Raw genomic sequence first — 18,330 nt, 5'->3', positions numbered from 1 at the left:
TGCGTGCAGGATGGGATGATGGGAGTTATTTTCTGAGACTGAGATCAGGAGATGGCGGTATAAGTTCATGAGAAGAAGAGAGGAGGTAGAAGACCATGGTTTCGAAAGATGAGTATTTATCTGTGGAAAGGAGTCAAACTAAATGTAATGTCACTAAAATATAATTCCCGTGGGGGGCTGCAGCCTGAAAAGGTTGAGAAGTTGAGAACTACTGTTCTACAAGCAAACCCACTATCAGATGCTAAATGCCAGTGCCAGAAATGAATGATATCAGATATCTTTGCTGGGTTCACAGTAGATTATATACACATTGTGAAGGTGACATTGTCTGTGGTACATGATGTAGTGCATAATATACATACAGGCTATCCTAGGGCCCTGACCTAAGGCCCTGACCCCCTAGGCTAGGGGACGGGGCCTAACGTTAGGCCAATTCATTCCACAGTATACTTTTGTATATAACAGATATGATAGGATACACTTGTTTTGCAATAACCATTGAAAAGTTCTCAACCAGTTTATATTCTTCTTCTGTAGGATTGACCTTATGCACACCGCTGCAGCAGCCAGCAAGGTGCTAACTAGGTGCAACTTCCCATTGACAGCCCATTCATTCCAAACAAGAAAGTACTATATCTAATTGTATTAAACAACGTCAAACTCACCAACATTGGGCTAAAAACAGCCATAGCTATGGCTGTTTTTACCATACCATACCACCTTTATTCATATAGCACATTTAAAAACAACAACGTTGTTCCAAAGTGCTTTACAGTAAAACATTAAAAAACACAACTTCATTGAAAAACCACAAACAACATGCACAGTGTGACTGTCACATTAAACATCTCATACTGACACTGTGCTTGGAAATGCCAAGGAATAAAGGTAAGTCTTGAGGCGTGATTTAAACACCTGGAGGGTGGGGGCTTGTCTTATGTGCAGACTAGGCAGCTCATTCCAGAGCTTGGGAGCTGCCACTGCAAAAGCTCGGTTCCCTCTGACCTTCAGCCTGGTTTTAGGCACCACCAGGATAAGCTGGTCAGACTCAGAGGACCTAAGCGTCCATGTCGGAGCATAGGGTTTCAGCAGTTCAGATAAATAAATGGGTGCCAAACCATTTAGACACTTAAAGACAAAGAGCAATAATTTGAAGTCAATCCTGTATCGCACAGGAAGCCAGTGGAGGGAGGCTAGTACAGGGCTGATGTGGTCTCGCTTACGTTACGTGTGCCTGTAAGTAACCTAGCAGCGGCGTTCTGGACTAACTGTAATCGAGAGATGGAAACCTGGTTTACGCCAATATACAGGGCATTACAGTAGTCAATGAGGGATGTCATAAAGGCATGAATTACAGTTTCAAACACAGAGCGTGATAGACAAGATTTTTACCCCAATGAGTGCTTTTTGGAAAGGATAATTCAAGCTTTCACAGCTGCAATGTTGGTGAGTTTGACATTGTTTAATACAATCAGATAGGACTTTTCTGTTTGGATGAATGGGCTGTCAATGGGAAATTGGTTAGTTAGGTGTTGGGTCAAATCACCCCTGAGCTATATCTCTGAGAAATATGGGAGGGAAGCCTCTAGTTAGCACCTTGCTGGCAAGATGGCCGCGGTCTGCATAAGGTAAATTACCTGTATCTGTTGGGGAGGCATGAACTAAAAGGTATCTTCATACTTTGTGCATTAAATAATAGAATTAGAAGAATTATAGGTAAGTTCTTGCCTGATATGTATAATATAATTGGAGACAGTTGTACATTGTACATGTTTTGAGTGAAGTTATTATTATTATTTAGGAAGAAATATCCAACAATGATGGTTTTATTATGGTAGAGAGGAAAATAAATGACTGAATTCCAGTCATGCACCTGTTCCTCCATGATAATGGCACCTTGTAGAAAATCCAAAGAGATTTGACTGGGTCTTGGCAACTGAAAGCATAGCAGCTATCTGTGCCACTTTACAGTAAAATTAACTGTTTGACCTTTGAGGCAATGTGCAGAGAGTGCCAATGGGTCCACCACAAACCTGATCCCATCAGTGCTGCACAAGAATGACAGAATAGGCATGAGGCTTAGCTGTGTTGTGTCTAACGGGAAGTACAGGGCTACTACAGGAAGTTCCAGTAGGCTGGACAACTGGCCATAGCTGAATGGCTAGAGAGAGAGGTCACCTGGGAAATAGAAGGTCCCAGGTTCGATGTCCCTGAGCAAGACACTTAACCCCTAACTGTTCCCCCTTTGCACTTAAAGGCAGCTCCAGACAGCACAGGCTGTCGACCAGTTTGAAAGTGTCGGCTTGTCGACAGGAGACTCCTGCTGACAAACTCCTGTCGCTTGCCGTCGATACTCAATAACATATGTCTGACTACTTGGGCAGCTGATTGCTGGCTGAAGCTAAAAACGGAATTATCCCCTCGGTATAAGTCTAAATATACTGTATTACTGCATTAAGACACTTTCGGCAGCAGTTATATTTTCCAGGCTTCATCTCCTGTGAGATGAAAGTTGTAAGGTTAGACAAGGCTGCCAGACTGTCTATGTGTTGATTTTGTTGAACCACATCCAACAGTTACACAAGGTCACATGTGTGATGAGTGCACGGGGTCTACCCATGGAAGATTGGAATTATTACATAATACTTCCATGTATGTCCATAATTTCCATGAAGGCTGAGATGGCTCAGAGATGCATAACACACTATACAGAACTTTTATTTGACACAATACTACACAGCCCTTGAAAGTTTATGGTTTAGATGTGTATAGAATTAGATGTTAGATTTACCTCTCAGGTAACTGCATGGGTTGTAGTTAGGTCTATAGCCTACAGCCTTGCAGATACTGTTAAAGGCCAAAACTGTCGTTTTCCATGTGTGAATGTTGTTAAGTGTAACATAGACAGTGACCATACCAGCATCACCTGACTGCTGTCCGGCAACACATGAACTGACTAACAGGATTTTAAACCAGTTGGCCCACCACTACAAGGTGGTATTTACATCCCCCGATTTAGTCACCTGGGTGAGTCCTAGAGGACATTTCACATGGTGTGTCGTGCGTAGGGTGGTGGAATGACTTTTGCTTCTGATAACGCTAACACACTGTGACGTTCGTTGACATTTTCTTTTTCTAATATATATATAATATATATATATATTTTTTTTTCTTCTCACAAAATACACATACACCACCCGTCCACAACATCTATAATTACATTTGACCTTCTATATGCCTGACTACAGGCCTATACTTTGTATAGGACACTGGCATTCGTGTGGGCCTGATTCCGTTGTGGGAACCTAATACCTAATTTAAGCTCACCAATGCGCACCACAAATACCCAATTTACAAGCTCACACTGCGTCGCATGACTGTGACGCGTTGTTCGGTGTGCAACTCTGTCGTATGACAAAGTATACTCACATGGTTTGCCTGTGTCACTTGCTCTGCCTACTAAGGGTGTCAGGTTGGTTCTGCTCGTCAACTCGTGCCCTGCCGGGACCATGAGTCTGAGAACACAGGTGGAAGGAGAAAAGAGAGTAGTGGTGGGTGTGTCTGTGAGGGGCGGGAGTGAAACGTCTTATCAAGACTTGTACTAGAGCACTTTTTTCCACAGCATTTTTTCATTATCAGATGCAAACCTGCCTGACCAATGACACCATCCCCCCCAGACACACACACACACACACACACACACACACACACACACACACACACACACACACACACACACACACACACACACACACACACACACACACACACACACACACACACACACACACACACACACACACACACACACACAGAAAATATGTTGTTCCAGGGACCCCCCCCCCCCCCCAGAAGCAAAGATTTGAGTTAAATACATTTGCTCTGAAAGAATATAGATTAGATAAGATTAGATTTGCGCCTCATTTTCACGATTAAAAAAAAAGAGCAGATCTACAAGCTGGTAGTGCACGCTATGCGCTTGTAGATCTGCTATTTTTCAATAGCTAAAGTATAACATCATGCTTAAAACACCAAAAGGGGTTCCCGTCCTGAAAGCACCTAAAGTAGTTATCCTTATGCCAATTAACCCATACAATGTCTGTGTTGTGACTGCTATTTCCAGCGAGGAGCCCCGCAACACACCCCAGCCTGTACAGGGAGGATGTACAGTAGTGCCTCCATGCTACACCTCCTGTTCAACAACACCACCAGCTGACAGCCCAGCGGCTAGCCCAAAGTTTAGTGCAGCAACAAAGATAGCCCTCTGTAATTGCCTTCCATTCCCCGAATACATGCAATTGTGTTCCTATATAGATGCTCGGACAAGCTGAATGCACCACAGTGGATTCGAACCCTGAGACTCTATACGGTGCTACCCAAGTGCTTACTGCCATTTGTAACTTTATTACAATTTTTGCCATGTCAAGGAGCCGAAAACCAATAATTTGGTGTACTTGAATAATGAGATGTAACAAAAATGTCCCCAGCCAGTGGCAGCCACCTCTATACCACCAACTCAAGTGGAATGCTCCAATTTTAGGGCCCACCTGTTGCTTTGGGAAGGATTAATCCTTTTATCTATAAGGAGGGTTTGTGGATCAGGAGTGGGCTTGTGGTTTACAGCGAGGGGCCATGATGACCGCTTTGGCATGTGTTCTAAAATAGAAATGGGATTTGTAACTTTAGCTAAAGACAAACAATGGAAGGTTGGGTGACAGAGACGAGTCCCCTAGCTGTCAATGGTGGTACTCATTACGACTGTAATGGTGAGTCATACTGTAGCACCAGACCAGACTGTGTGCACCGGTGCTCACAGTATTGGCTAGTAATACAGTCTCTGATATATTTCCCGTCTCAGCAGAGGAGGTCACATAAGTCCGTTCTTTTAATACATCTATAGTCACAGGTTGCTGTTAAACAGCCCCTCCTGTGGTGCTCCACTCCGCCCACCATGCAGTAGCCTATCCCCCTCCCAAAGCACAGAGAGACACTGAGAGAGAGGCAGGTGTGTGTGTGTGTGTACAGTATGTGTGTGTGTATGTGTGCGTGTGTGTATGTGTGTATGTGTGTGCAGATGGCATTCTATTCCCAGTTGAACAGGCTCGACACAAACTTCAGAGGAGACAGGACTAAGACAAGATAAACCACCTTGGGCTCTTTTTTTTATGTGGATTCTACTTCTCCAGTTCTGCTAAATAACTTGGTCAAGGCTGTTATTCTGTAGGGGAAAGTTTCACGTGGTCTTCAGTTTGCACTAAAGTGTACATCTGTCTCTTGCTACTCTTGGGTGTCTGACTGTCAAAGTCATGCCGGCCGGGTTCCACCAACTCGGAGGGGAGGTAATTTTCAAGATTATTTTTTTACTTACCAGATGGAATATGTTTCTTTTGTAGTAACAGAAAATAAATGATGGTCTTAAGTGTAGCAAGTTCTCCAGTATTGCCATGAAACTGCTATGCATTTTCTATTGTCCTGAAATTGATTTTATGGACCGGTTTGTGTTGAACAAAGGTGGAATGCCCTGAAATGGATTGATCTAAAACCACATAGGCTACAAATAATTGTTTAGCTGATTTAACTATTGTCCAGTACAATCTTGTTATAAACTTGCCTCCATTCATCATGTTTTCACCATCCATCCATCCATCTGTGTTTACAAGCAGCTTAAACAGCGTGACAAATCCAGATCCTGAGTGTTAACTTAGATTTTATATTCCACAAAGTAAGCCTAACTCACACCAACCCTATGTAAAGAGACTGTGGCCCCAATAAGTACCCTTCTATGGGTGACCTTGGCCAGGCTACTTTATGGTACAGGTCAGAGTAGTACTGTAGTGTAGTTGGTTAGAGTTGTTAAAGGCCATCCGACTGGTTTCACGTGCGCATGTCAACAATAGGCTACTCCCTCTCCGACCGTGTAGTACTGGGCTGGCATTGGTGTTGTCTTTTCCTGGTGTTAAAGACTGCATTAAATTGGTGTAATCTTGTCCTACCCACTCCTTTAGCCACTTATTACAGCCACTTGCATTACTGATGAGAGTTTAACTGACAGCTTCTATCCTACCTTCTCTTTCACAAGGACACATACACACTCAAACATTAGGCCTATACATTCTTGCAAATGTGCGTGCGTGTGTGTGTGCGTGCGTGTGTGTGCGCACACACAGGCCCCTTTGTTTTGGTTTATGATTACCAAACAACGCTTATCTGGAGACTCAACACAGCACTCACAGCAAGCAAGGTCAAGACATAGTTTTAAAAAGACACGTCCGAGCTTGCTTGAATTACTGTAACAAAACATTAAATTAAACAGTCTTTTGTTACAGGAATTCACAATAAATATACTGTAACATAATCATCATCATCATACTATAATCATCATACTATAATTCTAACAATGTCTGAGTGTGTGTGTGTCTGTGTGTCTGTCAGAAACACTGCCGTAACTCCTTACTGCCTGCACCAATCACTCCCACAGGCATTGACCATATGAATGTGGAGGGCGTAAGGAAGCCCTTTTTTCGATTTGACACATTAATGATTTTTTTTTTTTTTTTTAAGATATTTTTTTGCGGCTTACGCCTTTTATTGATTTTTTTTTGAAGGGACAGACAGTAGGCTGACAGGAAACGGGAGAGAGATGGGGGGATGACATGCAGTAAAGGCTGTGTCGGGTCCGGGAGTCGAACCCGCGGCACACTGCGACTGGATTACCAGTCCGGTGCCCAGACCGTTACGCTACGGCCTGGGCACATTAATGATTATTAATTAATGTATTAGTCAATTACAAACGTACCCGGGCGCAGTACCCCCCACGGCCACAAGGGGGGGGGGGCAAATATCTCACAACGGGTAAGGGCTAGTATAATAGAACAAAATAGTGTTGAATAGCATAGAACAGAACCATAGCCAATTTCGCTAAGTTTGCCCACAAATACATATGCACAACATTGTGCATATGGAATTCACCTTTGATTTTGTTAGACAGATGACAAAACCACCTTTTAGACAATCAAATCACACCTGTGTGAACTGCAACTATAGTACTAGGCCTCCTCCCTGGCCTCTGTGTGTGTGTGTGTGTGTGTGTGTGTGTGGGGGGGGGGGGGGGGTGTCATTGGTCAGGCAGGTTTGCATCTGATAATGAAAAAATGCTGTGGAAAGAAAGTGCTCTAGTACAAGTCTTGATAAGACGTTTCACTCCCGCCCCTCACAGGAAATGTCATCGCAGCAGTAGGTCAATCCCTACTGTAACCCTACTGTTCTGTTAGTGTGTCTATGAGCAAGGCACTGAGAGCCATTCCCTAGTGCAGTGGTTCCCAAACTTTTTCATGTCAAGGACCCCCAACTTGACCCAAATTAGTCTACAGACCCCCATTTAATGGCGTTTCTATCTCTGGGACCCCCGATTTATATTGTAAAAATCAAATTTGTACACTCTCAGAGTTACAGACCCATAAGGGTCCATTTGGTTCCAAACTATCATTTAGGTGGGTACCCGTTGGAACTCCCTCAAGAACCCCTGGGAGTCCCCGGACCCCACTTTGGGAACCACTGCCCTAGTGCTCACGATAGGGTTGCAGAGAGAAGCTATTAAGCCTCCACTCACAGTACAGTATACAGTAGATTGTCAAGTCCTATACAGCACTAAACAGATCTCATTAGGATCATAGTTATATATATAGCAGATATTATAGGTGGGGGCTGTACTGTATGTACAGCATGCATGTGTTCAGTCCATAGACTGACTGCCCCTGCAAGTACGAGCAGTTTACATTATACTCTCATAAATGTCCCTATCAGCATACCATCTATATATACATTTGAGTTGGGGGAGACTTGGCGACGGAAGTCAAGGTCACCAAGTCATAGCTTTGTGACGTATGCGGAGTATGCGGAAGTTTGACCCATTGATGCCTGCAGCTGATTGGGGTCACATTCAAGTCACACACACACACTCACACACACACACACACACACACACACACACACACACACACACACACACACACACACACACACACACACACACACACACACACACACACACACACACACACACACACACACACACACACACACACACACACACACACACACACCAGGAAGGAGGGGTAATTACAAGTCAACAATGTGCTTTTTATTAATGTTTCTCTCTCTCTGCTGTGTTTCATGTGTGTCTACCATAGACAATAACAGGGACTCTTGTTCTCTCCGTCTTCACTGCTGTACTGGGATCTCTGCAGTTTGGATACAACATCGGTGTTATCAATGCCCCTCAGAAGGTAATATTGCTAGTCCTGATTTACGGCTTAAGCGATGACCAAGTTAACAATATTTGCTAGTTTGCTAACATATTACAGATGTTCTAAATACTAACCTGCTGTCTATATTATGGTTTTGCAGCTCCATTTGATGGATTGGTTTAGCACATGTCGTCCCTTTAATATCAAGCAGGGCCTCAGAGAAGTTGAAGCAAATCACGTTACAGCATTAACTCAAATGTCTAGTGCAGGATGTGTGAGGGACCACTGATGGGACAGGCTGGGGAGTGACATTTAACCAGACTCCACCTCTTTGTTTCATCTTTCTAAAGTAAAGAGCATATTGTTCTTGTTACTGCTACTGTTACAGTTACAGTTACTATTGCTCTCTCATTTGGATTTAAAAAAAAACAGATGTTTTAAATTAAATAATAACTATGAATAGGGAATTGATCCTTGTGTGTGCAATATTGTCATTAAGTGGTGCAATGGAAACCTGCAATGTTTAAATGGTGTTGTCATTGTTGTCATTACAATGACCACTTTAGACCTCCAGGCTTTACTGTAAACTGTAGCAAATGCTTCTTAGTCTGATGGCTGCCAGCAATTCCTATTCACAATGGTAGAGAGGTGACAGAGATTGGGTATAGAATTGTCAGTGTGGACTGGAGTCAGGCCTATTTTCCATCAGCACCTATGATTTCTTTCCCCCCAGTCCCATATTAGGCCCCATGTTTCCTCAGCATCAGAGACGCAATGAAACCATGCAAAAAGTGAATATAGAGAGGGAATATGACCTGCATTCAACTCTACTGTGGAGAAAGGGGGTCAACAAGAATTATTTTATCACTAATAGAGAAACTATTAGTAAAAGCTGGAGATATGAAATGAAAGAAGAGAGAGTGTGTAAAGGGGCGGCAGCCGCTTAATTGGCGAGCCTCTCAGTTATGTCAACATGAGGGGGTGTGTGTGCGCAATGTGCTCTCCACAGTAAAACAGGGCTGTGCCAGAAATACTCCCGGCCCTTCTTTCCCCTCTACATCACCCTTCTCCTCTATCAGGCCATCACACGTTCCCTACTACTCCATCCAACCAGTCTGCCCCCCCTTTCCTCTTCTCCCCCCTCTTCTCCATCTCGGGTATCCTTCACATCTGAGAGAGCCAAGAGACAGGGGAGGTTTACGACTGCTCTGCCTCCAGTGTAATGGGAAATAAGTGCTATTTCTGACTGTCCCTTTTCTCAGGGGTCGGAGGCTACACAGTAAAATCCAGAATGATAATTAGCCCTTCACTAAATCCCACTCCAAAAAGCGATTGTCCAATGCCAATCCAAATAGTTTAGCAACGGTTGCTATGCAGGTCAAGCTTTCTTCGCTGCTAACGTGCCTATTGGACAAGGATGGGTTGGGGAGGGATTTAGTGAAGGGCTAATTTAACGCCAGAAGAGTAAAAACACACTTTCACAGCTAAATTAACACTTTGCTGTGCAGGACAATAAAATCTGGTTCAGATTATTGTGAAGGCACGTGCACACAGTCACACACACACACGCACGCACGCACACACACACACACACACACACACACACACACACACACACACACACACACACACACACACACACACACACACACACACACACACACACACACATGTTTGTCACATTCAGAGTGGGACATGGCACAGTGTATGAATGGTAGCTCACAGAATCATACATACATAAAATACATAGATAGTAGATACAGATTGTGGATGCACAAATAGTATGTTTTCTGCCAAAATTGGTTCTCTAGATTCTCCTAAATTGCATAAATTATGCAGTATTATCTTATATTATTGTTGATGCAGAACAGAGAGAATAATTAGACAAATTAACCATCAACCATACAGCACCACATCAACAACCTTTTTACTGGTATCTTTGTCGTTTTTGTATCCCTATTCTTTTCATACAATAACATTATATAAACATTAAGAATTGCTTATCAAGTATTGCTTGTGGATTGAATTGTGAATTGAATTTGCTGAGCTCTGAATCTGTCTTGAGAGATTAATTTTGGGTTGGAAGGAGAAAGAAGCAGGAGCTCACGACCCACAACCAACTCCCCCCCTCCGCTCCCACAAATCTATCTGTGCATGTGCCTGTGACCACTGCTTCTGTGACCTTTGATGAGTGTATTTTTCCCAGAGCCTTTTTTTCCTAGATACTTAACTTGGCACACTGCCAACATGTAACACTAGCTTTTCACAGCGAGAGATCCCAAAACCAGAATAGAAAGACTAGACTAGGCTTTGCTATTGTGTAAGACAAACCGTCTATCTATGTGTTTTTTTTTTAGGACAGCTTTGGACGTTTGTCATTGTGATTGAAGCATAGTGGCAATAGAAAGGTTCCTGACTGAACAATTTGCTCCAGTATTCAGGCGTGCCTCTCTCAGAACTCATTCAAACCAAGACTGCGATTTAGTTTATGACACAAGAAATGTGGCACTGATCGGTCTAGCGTTTCTGTGAGATTATCCGTAAAAAGGCAGATGTGTGAATATCGTTGAGATATTTACCGTGATGAGGCTAGTTACCTGTGAAACATGTCTGATCATTTCTCTGTCTGGTCCAGATCATTGAGAGTGACTACAATGCTACGTGGGTACACCGGCACGGAGAGAGCATCCCCTCAGGGACCCTGACCTCGCTGTGGTCACTGTCGGTGGCCATCTTCTCCATAGGAGGCATGATCTCCTCCTCCTGTTTGGGGATCGTCTCAGAGTGGCTGGGAAGGTAGGGAGAACCAAAAGTATGGAGCTGCATGCGGTCAGCCTGGCATTGCCAGAGTGATTACGTGGATTCACTCACATGTTGGTACCGGCGTGGAGGAACATTTGAGTGAATCCATGTCATCAGTCTGTCAATGCCAGGCATACCAAGCATCACACACACGCACGCACACACGTACGCACCACCATCATCATCATCATCATCATCATAAACCAACATAGTTACCAATGCATTATATTGTACTTGTTTGTGAACATACTACTCAGTCAATGCTATCCATAGCATGAAAATAATTAAATGAATAAAGAAAGAAGGAACACTTTGGAGGATCCAAACCATGAGTCATGATCAGCATACGTCAATATGCTTCATACGACGCTTGACCCCCTTCGTCCCTTAAGATGCTCTCTGATTGTTGTGCCCATGTGGGGGTCTAATATGGAAGCACAAAGCTGCCAAGATTCTAATGAAATGGCAAATACAAATCGTGCAATGAGTGACAGAAAATGTTAAATGAGTGTTGTTAAAATGTGATTTGCTTTGGCTTTTCATTCGGTCATAGAATGAGCACACCTGTCCTGGAGATGAAATGTAAATGCTATTGCATTATATATTAACTTTTTTCTCAAACAATACGTTGATTATCTGAAGGTTAATAAAAATAATTTCTCTTATTTCATTTGAATTTTCAAAATTGCATTTTCATTTTAATATTGTCCCCAATTAGTGGGCATTTGAAATTTAAAATCAAATGCTCTTTTATTTATCGTTTTAATTCTGTCATAGAATGAGCACATCTGTAGTTTTAATGTAAATGCTATTGCATTTTAGATTTATTTTTGTCTCAAGAAATTACCTGATGATTTAAAAGCATTATTCTTATTTCAATTGACTTTTTGTATTTGCCATTTCATTTGAATTTTGTCATTCATTTGTTATTCCTAAACTTGGCGCCTACCTGCAAACTAAACCACACATTATTACAAAGGAACTTGGATTCTGAGATTAGCACAATTTTCTTTGTAGGACACTGCCATCTAGGGGCAAAAAGTTTGACAAACTTATTTTTGTAGACAACCAGAACTTGGTGAGCCCAGACCATGGGCATTGGGCAACATATTATGATGGTTATTTACTATTTGGTGGCTCCTTTCAGACCATTGGAATCTTAAAAGTTGAATGTGTATATAAACATTTTCTGGTCAACCTATACCGTAAGGCTAATTTACCTGACTTAGGCAACATCTTGATTTTAGCAGTGGACTGCTAACAGACCATCAGCACTCACTAGAATGCACAGTATGCACCTAAAATGACTGGATGCCTGCTATTGACAATAACAGATATGGTATTTTCAGCATACTGTACATTTAATAATAAGTATGATACCGGTATAAACATATAATCATTGCAACATTAAGTGTATTTGGTAAGGCTTAACAACAGTACAATGATTATATGACATGTGTTTTGTTAGGAGGAAAGCCATGCTCATAAACAACCTGCTGGCCTTCATCGGTGGAGCGCTGATGGGCATGTCCAAGCTGTGCCGCTCCTATGAGATGATGATTTTTGGACGCTTTGTGATTGGAGCTTACTGTGGTAAGAAGCAGGTTGCCCTCAGTCACTGTTGACAATAATTACACAGACAGAGATGTTACGATTGAGTGGCACACGGTTAGGCTACAACTGTAGATTTGGAGATGCTGGTCTGTTAACGCATACCACTTGTTATAATGTCTTCTATACTGTATGTTCTGACATACAGTAGTTGAATTGAAACAGCAAATATGATTCAATATTCACACACACACACACACACACACACACACACACACACACACACACACGACCGTAAGGCATGAAATAGAAACTAATGTGTCCCTCACCACCAGATATATTTTCTTTCCAGGGTTGGCATCAGGTTTGACACCAATGTACGTGGGTGAGATTGCACCCACCAGTCTGCGAGGGGCCCTGGGCACCCTGCACCAGTTGGCTATAGTCATCGGCATTCTCATCGCACAGGTGAAATTTTACACTATGAAGCCAAGGGCACACTTTTACCCCACAGATACAGAAACAATGTATTCGTTCATGTTTGTGCGTGTATGTGTGACTTGAGAAGAGATGACTGGCTTTCCATGCAACATATTGGGAATGATCTGTAGGCTGCCCCAAAGATATTAACTTTTGGGTTGAAGAGGTAAAAGGCCAAGCTCACCATCATGATCAAGGGCGCCCACTGCTCCTAATAGTTAGGATGAATAAATGTAGAGGACAGATTTCACGTAATAATGTACAGTCACAAGCCAATACTTGACTACACAACTGGTCATAACTATGGAATGGAGAGTAGTAGAAAGAGAGATGTTGTTCTTGGCGCTTCCTGGTGGAAACCCTACCCACACCGACCAACATCTCTTGTTCTACTCCAGGGGTGGGCAATTTTGATGATGGAGAGGGCCACTATATTTCCACACTCACTCTAGAAGGCCACATTGCATATTACTGTCGTAGCAAAAATAGCCGATCTAAAACGTGTTGCACTGTGACACGTTTTGAGCTTGTAGATCAGCTATTTTTGCTATATATATTTTTTTTCTTTAAACTTTAATTTGTATTGATTTTTCAAAACGGAAAGCTATATTTTAATTGAAATGAAAAGTAACCTTTTTTAATTTAATTTCAAATGCATTTAGTTATAGTTAACTTTATGAACTAAATACAAATACATTGGACATAAAAAACAACAACATTGTAATACTAGTCATTAAGCTACTAATATACTGAAGTAATTAAAGCGGGTCATGTTTGGAATTATAACATCTGAAATCAATATCAGTATTCTGATATTAACATGCAGGCCGCATTAAGTGAAGGTGGGGGCCACATGTGGCCCCCGGGCCGCCAGTTGCCCATGTATGTTCTACTCCATTCATTTCTTCATTAATGAGTGCCTACTGTGTGCTTTGGATCTTAGAGTAAGTGTCAATTTGAATGTGTGAATGATGTAATTTTCCAGAGTTCCATAATAAGTTTGTAAATGTTCTACTGTTTGTAATCTCATCTCCATGCTCCTTCTCTTGCTCTGTAGATCCTTGGTCTGGAGTCTTTACTGGGAAGTGAAGAGTTATGGCCCGTGCTGCTGGGGATAACAGTGATACCTACTGTGCTTCAGATGGCCCTCCTGCCCTTCTGCCCTGAGAGCCCAAGATTCCTCTACATTGTACGCAGTCAGGAGCACCAAGCCAAGAGGGGTGAGGGAACACACACGTTTACTGGCTTTAAGTTTGTTTGTAGATATTCCACTTCACTCTGACCACCTGGTGCATTGTCCTAGGACTCTGTATGACAATAAAGGGTCACACTTAGAAATCTCTGTTTACACAATTATAATTATTTCAACGATCCATAGGCTTTTCATCAATGTGAAGACCACACAGCTGAAAATGTTTTGTTTGAATTATTAAACTAAGTAAACAGACTTTTCTGAATGCAACCCTTTCCGTAAGTAGTAAGTACCGTCACTTTGTTTTGACTTTGTTGAACTCTCCCTTGGTGCTACTACTGGGTAAATGAAATACCTCCAAAAGTCTGCATGGTTAACATGTGAGACTAACTTTTTTTGAGACAAACTTTTGTTACGGCAGGCAAAAAGAGCAGCCGGCAGTCATACAGATTGAGAAGCAAGCCTATGTACCGTAACGACACGCATACATCTCGTTCTTTCCAATCACCTCCTCATCAGGCCTGCGGAGGCTGACAGGCAGGCTGGAGGTGGGAGACATGTTGGCAGAGATGAAGGAAGAGAAGAGGAGAATGGATATGGAGAGGAAGGTGTCCATCCTGGAACTGTTCCGTTCGCCACTATATCGTCAGCCCATCATGATCGCCATCATGTTGCAGCTCTCCCAGCAGCTGTCTGGGGTCAATGCTGTGAGTGCATAATACAGATTCTAGAAGATTGAATGTAATAATTTAGATCAAAGAAAGGGGATCATTAAACAATCGGTGCAGTAGAGGCTAATCCTTTTCTCTCTCTCTCTCCTAAACAGATCTTCTACTATTCCACCAGTATCTTCATGAAGGCAGGAGTGCAGAGTCCAGTCTATGCCACCATTGGAGCAGGGGTTGTAAACTGTGCCTTCACTGTGGTCTCGGTTAGTAATCGATTCAACCAACCACCATACAGAACTATCACAAACCCATTATGCATTACTGTATATGTTCCTTTCTACTAAGAGACCCCAATTAATCACAGAAAAGTCTTCAGTCGTTTGTTGTGCCATCTATAGTGCTTCTATAAAGCAATGCCTGACTTACTGTTTAACAAAGCTATCAAAGGGCAAACAAAGATAAGGGGAATTGGTCGTCAGGGCACCAGCTTTCCCTGGTAAACTAAATACAATCTATTTGGTCGCAGTAATATGAGAGACAGGGAACAAGGAAAGGGTGACCAATTCGGGTGCAGGTCCTTTTTCCGACCCACCAAAATTCCGACGGGCAATAGTATCTCCCGAAATATCAGCTTTTACCGCCAACAGTCCGACATGGCATTATACACACGCTGGTGCCCTGACTGCACCTTCCATTTTACACTGTCAAAACAGATGATCTGGTTTCATCAGATGTTGACTTGCTCTCATCCGCAGTCATTCACAGGGCTGACACAGGACACACAAATGTCGACTGAACATCGTTTCTGACCTCTCTGTCATCTGCTTGTGGTCATATCAACAGCTCTTCTTGGTAGAGAGGATGGGTCGGCGAACGCTACACATGCTGGGACTGGCTGGGATGTGCGGCTGTGCCATCATCATGACAATGGCTCTCGCCTTATTGGTCAGTCCCCAACAATTACATTTACAGCACTGATGAGGAACCTGATTTGTCTAAAGTATTTACAGTATATTTTCATAAAACCCTTTGTCCTACACTACAAATGGAGTATTCTATCATACATTTTATGATTAGACAGTCATTTTAGCTTATTTTCAAAACTTGGTCATAGATTTTGTGGAAAACAGCCCGCCTCTGAATTGTCTCTCTCTCTTCCCCACATGACAGGAAAGTGTCCCTTGGATGAGCTATATCAGCATGTTGGCCATCTTTGGCTTCGTCGGCTTCTTTGAGGTTGGACCAGGCCCCATCCCCTGGTTCTTTGTGGCCGAGCTCTTCTCTCAGGGTCCCAGGCCAGCTGCAATGGCTGTCGCTGGCTGTTCCAACTGGACCGCCAACTTCATTATCGGCATGGGCTTCCAATATGTCGCTGTGAGTTCATGTTAGCCACAATATAGTCATTTTTGTTTTAGCTCTACTTCAGGGGTGGGCAACTTTGACGATGACCACTATATTTCCACACTCACTCCACAGTGATCTGCAAAAAAATGCAGATCTATGCGTTTTGAGCTTGTAGATCAGCTATTTTTGCTATATTTTAATTGAAATCCTGAAATAATTTTTTTTGCCATTTCATTTCTAATGCATTTAGTTATAGTTGTTAACTTTCTGAACTAAATAGAAATACATTGGACATAAAAAAGACAATAACATTTTAATACTAACAATTAGTTGAAATCAATAATGTATCAATGTTCGATATTAACCTGCGGGCCGCATTAAGTGATGGTGGGCCCATTTATGCTCTACTTCATATTGTCTGTGCCACAGCTTCTAAACATTCTGTATTTGTCCTTATTCCACACAGGACCTCTGTGGGCCGTACGTCTTCCTGCTCTTTGCAGGGCTCCTCCTCTTCTTCCTCATCTTCACCTTCTTCCGGGTGCCAGAGACGCGGGGGAAGACCTTTGACCAGATTTCAGCAAACTTCCACATACGCTCACCAGGGGGGATGATGGACTTGGACATTGACATGGACATGGATAAGCCTAGCACGGAGCTAGACTACCTGGGGGAGGAGATTGTCAACTGAGAGCTGCCAGCTCAAACCACGGAAAGAAGTCTTGAGAAAGAAATGGTACTGGGTACATGTCGTGGGGTGAACTGTACTGTATACGGACGGGCCCGATTCCAAACGTACTGTATGTTAAGTGCTGTCCAGGTGGAAGGGGATCCAAATTTGGATTTGTGTGTAGGGTTTTAACATGAGAATAAAAGTGTAAATATTTATTGAGCTTTGGGAAAGAAACAAGGAGTTAAGGCCAAGACAAACTTGAACAAGGAAGTTCAATGTGTGAACTATTGAGGTATTAACCGTCAAGATGTACAGTATGTGAATAGACTGCATAATTTTATTCCATAGTTATGCACACCAATGCATCAATGACAGATAGGGGTGGAGGAGAGTATTACTGCACTTTATCTTGAAGAGACATCCAAAGTTTCAAATATAGGTGAAAGTTAGCTACAGGAGTTGACTATGCATTTGCCCATCTTCAGTGAGGTAGGTGAATGCCATCAACTTAAAAAATGATTTTGAGAAACCCATTGCACAGCCTGCAGAGAAGCGTCTTTGAGGGCATTTTTTGTAATACCTTAATGTATATAGTGTGGAGTTTCGATTAAAAAGTTGGTGTAAGGATTAAAGGTAGGGTAAGTGATGTTTTTGTTAAAGGTTAAATCACTATTATTCGGATATCATTTGTTCAGTAACAGGGGTCTCTCCAGCTCTTTAACAGAAAATACATTTTCAGCCGATCAGGAGAAAGTAGCCCTTTATCAGCTTAATTTTTAATGTTCCAGTTCCAATTGTGTCTGCTCATTTTTGTCATCACTTACAATTCCACTTGTTTAATCTGTATCCCGATTGACTGAATTGTCTAAACTGTTCTTAAGTGAGGAGATCTAAAATCCCCCTATGGGGATTACAATGCACGTGAACCAGTGGACTCTGCACACTCTACCGATGCTCTGACTAAGAAAATCACTTACCCTACCTTTAAGGTTTTTCTACCTACACCAAATGTGCTCACTGCTTTTCGTTGCAATGGCACAAAGATGGCATAAAAATCTATAATTTTTAATAGCTACCTTTAAAATGTAGCTTGTGTAGATCTTTGTAATGCAAATTGCAAACCTTAGTTTGTGTTCCTGTCACCTACGTGTGCCGTTTGCTGTCTATTCTTTACGTGTGCCTTATTTGTATTGAAATTGTTGAAAGATGACCTGTAATTTATATAAAGAGTGAATTCTGATTCAGTAGTCATGAGTCTCAGTATTACGGAAGCAAACTCTACATGCAGGAAGAGGTTCAGTTAAAACCCATTCTGACCTGAGATAAGATTCTAAAAATGTCCATTTGAAAATGACAGTTTTCTGAAAAAGCTAT

At 42.3% G+C, this 18,330-nt stretch overlaps 1 protein-coding gene across 1 annotated transcript; it reads left to right on the top strand.

Annotated features, from left to right (window-relative positions):
- Window positions 1-4,996: 4,996 nt before the first annotated feature.
- Window positions 4,997-18,196, top strand: LOC310875523 (solute carrier family 2, facilitated glucose transporter member 4-like). Its single transcript, XM_083788795.1, has 11 exons — window positions 4,997-5,339; window positions 8,190-8,285; window positions 10,882-11,042; window positions 12,517-12,641; window positions 12,952-13,067; window positions 14,137-14,299; window positions 14,791-14,978; window positions 15,098-15,202; window positions 15,783-15,884; window positions 16,110-16,313; window positions 16,750-18,196. Exons 1-11 carry the CDS (start codon window positions 5,307-5,309, stop codon window positions 16,972-16,974), a joined length of 1,518 nt encoding a protein of 505 aa, XP_083644921.1. The 5' UTR covers window positions 4,997-5,306; the 3' UTR covers window positions 16,975-18,196.
- Window positions 18,197-18,330: the final 134 nt, after the last annotated feature.

The sequence above is a fragment of the Protomyctophum parallelum genome (genome assembly GCF_964188405.1).
Source record: "Protomyctophum parallelum genome assembly, chromosome: 18".
Lineage (NCBI taxonomy): Eukaryota > Metazoa > Chordata > Actinopteri > Myctophiformes > Myctophidae > Protomyctophum > Protomyctophum parallelum.
Note: the sequence above shows the minus strand (reverse complement) of the source record. Positions and strands in the feature narration are given on the sequence as shown.